The sequence below is a fragment of the Dendrobates tinctorius genome, unplaced genomic scaffold, assembly GCF_039654945.1.
Source record: "Dendrobates tinctorius isolate UK_male_01 unplaced genomic scaffold, ASM3965494v1 ptg000172l, whole genome shotgun sequence".
Taxonomy (NCBI): Eukaryota; Metazoa; Chordata; class Amphibia; order Anura; family Dendrobatidae; genus Dendrobates; species Dendrobates tinctorius.
In genome coordinates, this window is record NW_027361839.1 from 1152421 (window position 1) to 1163549 (window position 11129).

At 55.4% G+C, this 11129-nt stretch overlaps 1 protein-coding gene across 1 annotated transcript; it reads right to left on the reverse strand.

Annotated features, from left to right (window-relative positions):
• Positions 1-285: 285 nt before the first annotated feature.
• TENT5C (terminal nucleotidyltransferase 5C) lies at positions 286-9068 on the reverse strand. The gene is made up of 2 exons (XM_073551021.1): positions 8833-9068; positions 286-2682 (listed from the first exon to the last, which is right to left on the reverse strand). The coding sequence occupies exon 2, from the start codon at positions 2669-2671 to the stop codon at positions 1493-1495; it is 1179 nt and encodes a 392-aa protein (XP_073407122.1). The 5' UTR covers positions 2672-2682; positions 8833-9068; the 3' UTR covers positions 286-1492.
• Positions 9069-11129: the final 2061 nt, after the last annotated feature.

Sequence of the window (11129 nt, forward strand, 5' to 3'; positions counted from 1 at the left end):
CAGGTGCACCGAGTGGCAGCGTCAGAGTTGCACTCATGTTCTGCAGCACTTGATGCAATGTGAGAACAGTGAGTGCAGCTTCGGCAGTGAATGGAGCACAATTCCTCCATGTGGATGACCTCCAGGATTATGTAGCAGTGGTCGGGTCACCGTTTTCTCTGCACACGCCAACATCTGGGCAAACACCTTGATAATATATTTGCTTTTCCATTGCTCAGCATGATATAGATTAACCCCTCAGGTACCAGCAGATTCCAGGACACAGATCAGAGACGGCAGCAGAAATATGTCAAGGGGCTTTTATTTCATGACACAAGTGATGACAGTTTCCTGAGCAGTAAAGGAGCACGACAGCAACAACAGTAAAAGACAAGCGGTGCAGGGTCATCACAGTGTGCCAGGCTGGAGGTTGCAGAACACCGAATAAGGCACTTCTTCCTTCCTACTCCTGGGGAGGTGGGATGTAGGTTAGTACACGGCCACCAACCAGTGGTCATTTCCTAATCCAGAACCAGCCACGGGACAACACTTCATGGCAGAAGTGCATTACACTCGTCACATCCAGAGCAGCAGTCATTCATGGAGCCCCAGCCTGAAGTGCCTGAACTACATATCCCACAATGCACTGCAGAGGGGCTGGACATTATAGGTGATTGCAGCTCTGGTTGTGAGCACAGACTGAGCATGCCCTGCATGAAGGCCAACGTGCCCCCCAACTGTACGCTGCTCCCCGCCCTCCGCTCCTTGACGCAAGTGGCTTTTTTATAGTCTAACACTGCACTAAGTGGATGGGGAAAAAAAAAAAAAAAAAAAAAAAAAAAAAAAAAAGGCCAACCCCCCCTCCCCAAAAAGCAGTAAAGTAACTGCAGTCTGAAATCCAAAACTATAAGCGCATCAAAAAAAAAAAAAATATATTTGAGTCTGCGCCCGGTAAAAGGGTGAGAAACCGTGGCGCAGCCCCATAAGGCACAATCGCCCCGGCTCATAACATAAATAGCACTTCACATCCAGAAACAAACACCCACTCCCAACTTTTTTTTTTTTTTTTTTTTTTAACCTATTTGTTTTTTTAGGCTTTTACAATAAATAAACACAATTCACCACTTTTTTTTTTGGTAATTTCTGTTTTAAATCACCCCCCCCCCCTTCAATTTTTCTTCTTTAGCTCCCAGGCCCTTACTAGCCCCAATTCCAAGAGTGGGGAGAAGAGTTTGATCGAGCTGTTCTGATGGTGGAGGACACATCCAAACACTGATTGGTGAGGAAGAAAAAAAAAAAAAAAACAAACACCCTGACCATTGGGGGCTCTAGGACTCAATCACAGCTTGTTGCTACACGATCACAGTATCGGCGGTCCGGTGGAGGTGCGTGGGTCGGACCGCTACCATTTACATTCAATATTTGGGGGGGCTCTTGATGTGGAGTGGGCTCCTGGTTGCATTCCAGTAATAAAGGCTCAATAGTCAGTAAAGGGTCCACTGTCTCCAGCCTCCTAACTGCATGGCAGCCACGTTGGGTAGGACTGGCTGTAGGAGACAGCTGTGTTGGCAATGTAGTAGTTGCTGAAGTTGGCATCGCTGACGTACGGTGCAGGCTGGTAGTAGCATGTTACGTTGGTGGCATTGGGGATAATGTTCTGTTCAGCGAGCACCCTGAGGGCCAGCAGGGAGATCAGGTTTAGAGTCTGTCGGCGTTCATGGCCCATCAGGCACACCGTACTCTCATTCACCACCCTGCGGAGGATCATCAGGTAGTCGTACTTGCTCTTCTCCTCCCCGATGAAGTGGTTCTGGAGATATGACTCCAGCTTACGCTGCTGTTCAAAGATGTCAGAGAAGTCTATGAAGAAGCGGGAGCACATGTAGCGCTCCAGGGACTTTATCTGCTCCTTGTCTGCTGGCTTGAAGTCCCGCACCAGCAAGTTGCTGTACTTCATCAGGCCACCACCACGGATCTCTTCTGGGTTCTTTGTAGCGATCTGCTTATTCCGGAGGTGGCCCAAGGAGGCTTCGAAGTCGCCATACATGCTTTCCCCGATGACAGTGGGGTGGAAGTGCTCTGACATTGGGTTCTCCGAGCAGTCATGGTAGAAGAGCAGAGAGTCCAAAACGATCTGAAAGGAGTCAACACTGAACTCAAACTGCCGGCGGATGGAGTGGACGAACTTCAGCTCAATGTTCCTACCATCCTTGTTGGAGAGCGAGATGAGGCTCCAGCGGTCCAAGTCTGTGAACACTTTCACTAGCTTCTGCACGTAGGCCTCCTTCAGGGTGATCGGGCTGATCCGCTCCTTGTTCACACCCTCCGGCAGGAAGTTGAGGAGTAATCCGATGACCACGTCTTTCACAAGCTGGAAGTCAGCCTCAGAGGAGATTGTCACCCCAAATATCAAGTCCAGGTCCTTGTAGCCCAGACCGTTATCCTTCACGAGGACGTGACTGGCGGCAGAGCCGTTGAGCCGCACATCCCTCACTTTGATCCCTGCATCCTCCAGGCGGCTGCGGACCATCTGCACAATGTCCTTCAGAGTGATCTTCAAGGTGGGGAAGTTCCCACGTCCGTGGATGGGGACCACCTCAGTAAGGAAGCTGTTCAGGCGATCCACCTGCTCCCAGTTCAGGACGCTGCAGGCTTGGGGGGAGTTGCTGCTGTCACTTCCTTGGCTTGCCATGCTTCTGGTATCTGCAGGGCAGAGAATAAGATAGGTCAGAACAGTGTTGAGACAGGAGGAGCAGCAACATTAGGCTTCCCTCTAGTTACATCCAGACTACAACATGATTATTCAGTGCTGCAGAATCATGCAACATGCTGGACAGAAAGGTGCACTGTAGCCCCAAAAATTAGTCAGAGCACCCACCATAGGCACGTGCGCACATATGTCAGACTCGTCCAGCCCTGGAGCACAGTGGTGGTTATCCATTATACATCGGAGTGAAGTGGACACAGCAGTTACCTGCTGTAAGTTCACAGCCTGGCACAATATGGGCATTACCAGGATACACTAGACCATAGCCGTGTAGTGACTACATGTCCCTGGCCACAGGCCAACAGTTTTTAAATAGAGGCCCTGGCAGCGAGCCAGCCATCACTAGATCAGGAAGCAGATGTATCCCTGGCCCAAAAACCTAAATACCCCTGCGCCAGAGCAGCGGCTGATCACCCGGAGCAGAGTATGTGTCTCTCCTAGACCCAAAAACTGGAAGCACAGGTTAAAGTGGTGCGGCTCAGCATAGGGCACCAGATCTCGCCATGGATCAGCCTCAGCCTGTCCGACAGGTCCACACATGTCTGATCTGAGCAGCAGCCATACAGGCGGCACACGAGCTCATTATACCACATAGAGGACACCCGACAGCCACGGTGCTGCAGCTTACACTCATTTCACTACTTCGAAGAACTGATAGCTGTCAGTGAACAAGGGAAGTGGCCAGAAACCCCCTGCTCTATGCAGGAGTCACTAAACCATCCAGATGTCTGTCCAGCCTCTGAAGACTTTCATTGAAGGAGAACTCACCACCTCTCGTGGCAGCCTGTTCTACTCATTGATCACCCCAACTGTCAAGAAGTTTTTCTACTCTGCTTCTTCCATTCAGTTTCATCCCATTGCTTCTCGTGTTTCCATGTGTAAATGAGAATAAAGATGATCCTGCTACACCGACAGCCCTTCAGGTATTTGTAGACCGCTATCAAGTCTCCTGTTAGGGTACAGTTACACGTAGCAATGCACCAGCGATCCCGACAGCGATATGGATCGCCAAGTGGTCGCTAGTGAGCTGCCACACAGGCAGATCTCACCAGCGACATAGCAGGGGTTGCTACTTACCTGTCAGACGCGGCGATCCTGGCGTCCTCCCGCCCGCCTCGCTCGTCGGCGCCACAGGAAGCGCCCGACGAGAAATGGTCCAGGATGTTCTCGCGCGACCAACGATGAGCAGCGGGGGAGCCGGTTGGAGGCAAGTATCACACACAGCGATATCACTAGCAATATCACAAAATTGGTGACTTTACAGCAATATCACATTGTGTAACAGGGGCTTTAACATCTTTGCAAGCTAAACATTTCCAGGCCTTGATCACACATGAGATAGATAGATAGATAGATATACTCTATCAAAAGCAGCAAGTTCTGAGGAAAGCAGCAAGCAGAGATTTTCCTGAATCGGAACGTGCAGCGACATCAGTTTCCAGCATTTCGTGATTAAAACGACGAACTAGAAACAAAACAGATCAAAACGCTGGCTTGGGTTTTCGCAGCGTTTTTTGGTGCCAAGAAAGTAGAGTTTAACTGCAAAAACAAAAAAAAATAAAAAACAAACAAACACGAAACTAGTGTATGAACATGGGGTCCTCCCTAGTGTCACACCCAGAGCATGGTCTGATCGCAGCTCTGGATGTGACTTGAGTAGACACGAGACTCCGGGCAGGTGAAGCATTAAGAAAGTCATGTAACCAGCAGTGCGCTAGTGTGTGACATCAGCAGGTCTCGGCCGCCATGACAGCCCCCCACCCCCACTGGGTGACAGACTATTTTAACAGGGTGTATCAGCGTTCCCAGAACAGAGCCCCCAGCTATATATAGTGCAGGTCGCAGCGATGCAAATATGGACAGAAGTCACCAAGACCCCCCAGGAGGGACGAGAGGCGGCTGAGCTGACAGATCCCCCGTAATGAGGGCCAAGGCCTGGAGAAGGAGGATTAATCTCCAAGACTAAACTTGCCAAAAATTCACTGACAGCAAGCAGAGATCCAGAGGAACTCAATACAAGTCTTGTATCAGTCAGGATTCAGTGTCACTAGCGCAATTCTCCAGCTGTTAAAGCCCTGACATGCTGGGAGTTGTGGTGCTCCAACAGCTGGCACCACTTATGGGAGATGTAAGGGGGAATCTAGGAGAAACCTCTCCCCAAAGTATGAGTGACAGATGGTAAAGTCAATTCTCTTCCACCCGCAGCCCACCCAGTACAGGGCGCTTCCCTCCACCATACAACCAGGAGACAATTGGGGGCGCCCCCAGCGTAAGAGCACTAGACACATTCAGCAGCGGAGGGTCCCACACTGATAGGGGTCTGCAGTCACCCCACAGAGACCTGTCCCTCTACATGGGCAGAGTAGTGACCCCTCCACAGCACGAGACTGGGGGCGATCGTGACTCCCACCATTGTACAGACCAACACCGCTGCTCAGGGGACGATGGTTAACCCCTCCATGCCCTCACCTGCCAAACAGGGGCCACAAAAACAGCAAATAGCGGACACCCTAAAATAAGTACCCCCGTTCACAAGGTGCAGATACCAGGGAAGTCTACACAGGTCAGCACCAAATCATATGTAATAATCACGGTATAATGTACAGGCACCACCACACGTGACCCCGCACCCGTGCCGCCACACAGACCCCGCCACAGACCCCCCCCTCCCCTCACACGTGCCGCACCGCCACAGACCCCCCCCTTCCCTCACACGTGCCGCACCGCCACAGACCCTCCCCTCCCCTCCCCCGTGCCGCACCGCCACAGACCCGACCCTCCCACGTGCCGCACCGCCACAGACCCGACCCTCCCACGTGCCGCACCGCCACAGACCCGACCCTCCCACGTGCCGCACCGCCACAGACCCGACCCGACCCTCCCACGTGCCGCACCGCCACAGACCCTCCCCTCCCACGTGCCGCACCGCCACAGACCCTCCCCTCCCACGTGCCGCACCGCCACAGACCCTCCCCTCCCACGTGCCGCACCGCCACAGACCCTCCCCTCCCACGTGCCGCACCGCCACAGACCCTCCCCTCCCACGTGCCGCACCGCCACAGACCCTCCCCTCCCACGTGCCGCACCGCCACAGACCCTCCCCTCCCACGTGCCGCACCGCCACAGACCCTCCCCTCCCACGTGCCGCACCGCCACAGACCCTCCCCTCCCACGTGCCGCACCGCCACAGACCCTCCCCTCCCACGTGCCGCACCGCCACAGACCCTCCCCTCCCACGTGCCGCACCGCCACAGACCCTCCCCTCCCACGTGCCGCACCGCCACAGACCCTCCCCTCCCACGTGCCGCACCGCCACAGACCCTCCCCTCCCACGTGCCGCACCGCCACAGACCCTCCCCTCCCACGTGCCGCACCGCCACAGACCCTCCCCTCCCACGTGCCGCACCGCCACAGACCCTCCCCTCCCACGTGCCGCACCGCCACAGACCCTCCCCTCCCACGTGCCGCACCGCCACAGACCCTCCCCTCCCACGTGCCGCACCGCCACAGACCCTCCCCTCCCACGTGCCGCACCGCCACAGACCCTCCCCTCCCACGTGCCGCACCGCCACAGACCCTCCCCTCCCACGTGCCGCACCGCCACAGACCCTCCCCTCCCACGTGCCGCACCGCCACAGACCCTCCCCTCCCACGTGCCGCACCGCCACAGACCCTCCCCTCCCACGTGCCGCACCGCCACAGACCCTCCCCTCCCACGTGCCGCACCGCCACAGACCCTCCCCTCCCACGTGCCGCACCGCCACAGACCCTCCCCTCCCACGTGCCGCACCGCCACAGACCCTCCCCTCCCACGTGCCGCACCGCCACAGACCCTCCCCTCCCACGTGCCGCACCGCCACAGACCCTCCCCTCCCACGTGCCGCACCGCCACAGACCCTCCCCTCCCACGTGCCGCACCGCCACAGACCCTCCCCTCCCACGTGCCGCACCGCCACAGACCCTCCCCTCCCACGTGCCGCACCGCCACAGACCCTCCCCTCCCACGTGCCGCACCGCCACAGACCCTCCCCTCCCACGTGCCGCACCGCCACAGACCCTCCCCTCCCACGTGCCGCACCGCCACAGACCCTCCCCTCCCACGTGCCGCACCGCCACAGACCCTCCCCTCCCACGTGCCGCACCGCCACAGACCCTCCCCTCCCACGTGCCGCACCGCCACAGACCCTCCCCTCCCACGTGCCGCACCGCCACAGACCCTCCCCTCCCACGTGCCGCACCGCCACAGACCCTCCCCTCCCACGTGCCGCACCGCCACAGACCCTCCCCTCCCACGTGCCGCACCGCCACAGACCCTCCCCTCCCACGTGCCGCACCGCCACAGACCCTCCCCTCCCACGTGCCGCACCGCCACAGACCCTCCCCTCCCACGTGCCGCACCGCCACAGACCCTCCCCTCCCACGTGCCGCACCGCCACAGACCCCCCCCCCCACACGTGCCGCACCGCCACAGACCCCCCCCCCCACACGTGCCGCACCGCCACAGACCCCCCCCCCCACACGTGCCGCACCGCCACAGACCCCCCGCTCCGCCACAGACCCCAATACCTCCCTATATAGTGATACAGGAAACATTATATTAGTCTTTGGACTGTGAAGAGCCCGGAGGAGTCTGGGAAGCTGCAACTTGTCTCCATCTTTTCAGTTTGCCGTTAACCCTCCGTCAGGCGCAATATAGATTCTCCTCAGTTCATGCGCAATGTGCCTGACAAGCACAGGTCAGAAAACCACCTATAGTAGCTACATTTTTCAATTTCAGGACTATAGAAGTAGTCAGTGACCTTCATAGGAATGTATTAAAAGAGATTACACCAAATCAGATGCAAAAAAAAACATTTATTAACCATAAACTTATTAAAACTAAAAGTACCACTTTTCGGTAGTACCGCCAAATAGGCTCCAGTTATCTTTACGTAACTATTGCTTAAATATAAAATTATGGAAAAAAACTTAAAGGATATTGCACTTAGCTGTTACTTAATTATTTTCTACTCATCTTCAGTGGTTTCAATTGCAGCAGAAGCAGCACAGGTACACTTAGAAAAGCAAGGCTGGCAGACGAAAGTTGCATGGGAAAGGCAGATTGATTCTTTACATATTTTGCAGTCATATTTAGAAAGCCTTCTGAAACCAGATACAAATGAGCAGGTAGTACAACTGCGTCTTTTAGAAGGTGGTAGAGTCGGTGTTTGTTCTGGAACGTCCTTGGGACGTCCTTTGTATTTTTATCTTTGCCCAAATAATAAGCTAGATCTGTGTCTGTTTCCTCTGTATCAGTGTCATCACCATCCTGCTCTGTTCCAGAATCAGTGTTACATTCTGCTACCTCATCTTCAGATGAAATGTCACTAGATTCCTCTAAATCCTCAGTTACTGCTGGTTCTTCCTCATCATCTTCTAACAAAAAAATCTTCATTTCTTCTAAATGAAGGGGTTTAGATGAATCATACTGTTTTCTGGCCATTGCAGCAGAAAATCTGAAGCAAGAGAGAAAGAGTATGTGTTAGGGCGCAATGTGCCTTAGAAGCCACCCTCCTTTTGTCTAAGAAAACAGTACTTATGTACACTAACTTAGCATTAATCCTTCATAAAACAAGCTAAATACACAATCGTGATGAATAAAAAAAGAAAATACTAACCTTTCAATTTGTGTTGAAATCAGGCGCAATGTGCCTGAGAAGCCAAAGTGTTGATATCTGCTCACTAGAAGGTCTGCTGAGTCACTGTGATATCAGGTTTCACAGAGCCTGTAGAGTCAGGAGATAACTAGGAGGGGTGAGGTTTTCTGATAAGTGGGCAAGGAGAGAGAAGTGAAACTAATTACTGTGTGCCTGTCAGATCTATTGCGCCTGACGGAGGGTTAAAAAGCCACTGAGGACTCTCACTGCCGAATAGTCTTCTACAGCATGAACATCCTCCGTCACAGGCTCAGTATATATATATATATATACACACACAGATGACAGCTCCGCGGCCGCTCACTACTCCGCCACACACCGGTGACGTCACTCTCGCTCTGTGACGTCACGCTGACACCCCGTCCTGTCACACACGGCCGCCGCACTCACCAGGCTAGGACCCCTCTGGCCGCGCTCCCTTCACAAGCACCTGCAGCGACTCTACGCTGACAGACGGCTGATTGCAGACGCCCTTCTCTTATATAGGGTCGTACAGCGCTACGACACGCGATCCCTCCGCCAACGCTAAGACACAGTATAAGTTCCTTCCTGCACACACAGCCGCTGCCACAGAGACGCGGGGAACAAGTACACAGCCGCCAACTACACTCTCGTATGCGCCGTGAGCATCGCACGTCCCGGTCAGCGGGATTCCGGTGGCACTATTTTATATCAACTTACTAGAGAAAGAATCAGTGCGCGCCTGTGACGTCACGGGCTCAGTGATTGACTGCCGTCATGAATGGTTGCTTGGAGACTAATAAATAATAGGCGTGGCCTCTCAGAATACTGTCTAAAGCCGCACACTTCACCAATCACCGAGAACGGAGAGCGCCCTCCGACCAATCACAGCGGCGCTCCGGACTCTGAGGTAAAGTGAAAGCAGCGATGTAATTGGATGATTCGGGAGCCGCCTCACTTCTCACAGCCAATGAAACTGCGTCACAACCAAAGACGACGAGAATGTCAGGATCTATGGGGTACGGTCCGGTGACCCCTCTTTCTGGCTGTGTCTGGGGTACGGTCCGGTGACCCCTCTTTCTAGCTGTGTGTCTGGGGTACGGTCCGGTGACCCCTCTTTCTGGCTGTGTCTGGGGTACGGTCTGGTGACCCCTCTTTCTAGCTGTGTGTCTGGGGTACGGTGCGGTGACCCCTCTTTCTGGCTGTGTCTGATGTATGGTCCGGTGACCCCTCTTTCTCGCTGTGTCTCTGGGGTCCGGTGACCCCTCTTTCTGGCTGTGTCTGATGTATGGTCCGGTGACCCCTCTTTCTCGCTGTGTCTCTGGGGTCCGGTGACCCCTCTTTCTGGCTGTGTCTGGTGTACGGTCCGGTGACCCCTCTTTCTGGCTGTGTCTGGGGTACGGTCCGGTGACCCCTCTTTCTAGCTGTGTGTCTGGGGTACGGTCCGGTGACCCCTCTTTCTGGCTGTGTCTCTGGGGTACGGTCCGGTGACCCCTCTTTCTAGCTGTGTGTCTGGGGTACGGTCCGGTGACCCCTCTTTCTGGCTGTGTCTCTGGGGTACGGTGCGGTGACCCCTCTTTCTGGCTGTGTCTGATGTATGGTCCGGTGACCCCTCTTTCTCGCTGTGTCTCTGGGGTCCGGTGACCCCTCTTTCTGGCTGTGTCTGGTGTACGGTCCGGTGACCCCTCTTTCTGGCTGTGTCTGGGGTACGGTCCGGTGACCCCTCTTTCTGGCTGTGTCTGGGGTACGGTCCGGTGACCCCTCTTTCTGGCTGTGTCTCTGGGGTACGGTCCGGTGACCCCTCTTTCTCGCTGTGTCTCTGGGGTCCGGTGACCCCTCTTTCTGGCTGTGTCTGGTGTACGGTCCGGTGACCCCTCTTTCTGGCTGTGTCTGGGGTACGGTCCGGTGACCCCTCTTTCTGGCTGTGTCTGGGGTACGGTCCGGTGACCCCTCTTTCTGGCTGTCTCTGGGGTACGGTACGGTGACCCCTCTTTCTGGCTGTGTCTGGGGTACGGTCTGGTGACCCCTCTTTCTGGCTGTGTCTCTGGGGTACGGTCCGGTGACCCCTCTTTCTAGCTGTGTGTCTGGGGTACGGTCCGGTGACCCCTCTTTCTGGCTGTGTCTCTGGGGTACGGTGCGGTGACCCCTCTTTCTGGCTGTGTCTGATGTATGGTCCGGTGACCCCTCTTTCTCGCTGTGTCTCTGGGGTCCGGTGACCCCTCTTTCTGGCTGTGTCTGGTGTACGGTCCGGTGACCCCTCTTTCTGGCTGTGTCTGGGGTACGGTCCGGTGACCCCTCTTTCTGGCTGTGTCTGGGGTACGGTCCGGTGACCCCTCTTTCTAGCTGTGTGTCTGGGGTACGGTCCGGTGACCCCTCTTTCTGGCTGTGTCTGGGGTACGGTCTGGTGACCCCTCTTTCTAGCTGTGTGTCTGGGGTACGGTCCGGTGACCCCTCTTTCTAGCTGTGTGTCTGGGGTACGGTCCGGTGACCCCTCTTTCTAGCTGTGTCTGGGGTATGGTCTGGTGACCCCTCTTTCTGGCTGTGTCTCTGGGGTACGGTCCGGTGACCCCTCTTTCTAGCTGTGTGTCTGGGATACGGTCCGGTGTCCCCTCTTTCTGGCTGTGTCTGGGGTACGGTCCGGTGACCCCTCTTTCTAGCTGTGTGTCTGGGATACGGTCCGGTGACCCCTCTTTCTGGCTGTATGTCTGGGATACGGTCTGGTGACC

Bases quoted from the DNA above. Each gene is read 5' to 3' on its own strand.
- TENT5C (XM_073551021.1), bottom strand. From the start codon at position 2,671: ATGGCAAGCCAAGGAAGTGACAGCAGCAACTCCCCCCAAGCCTGCAGC.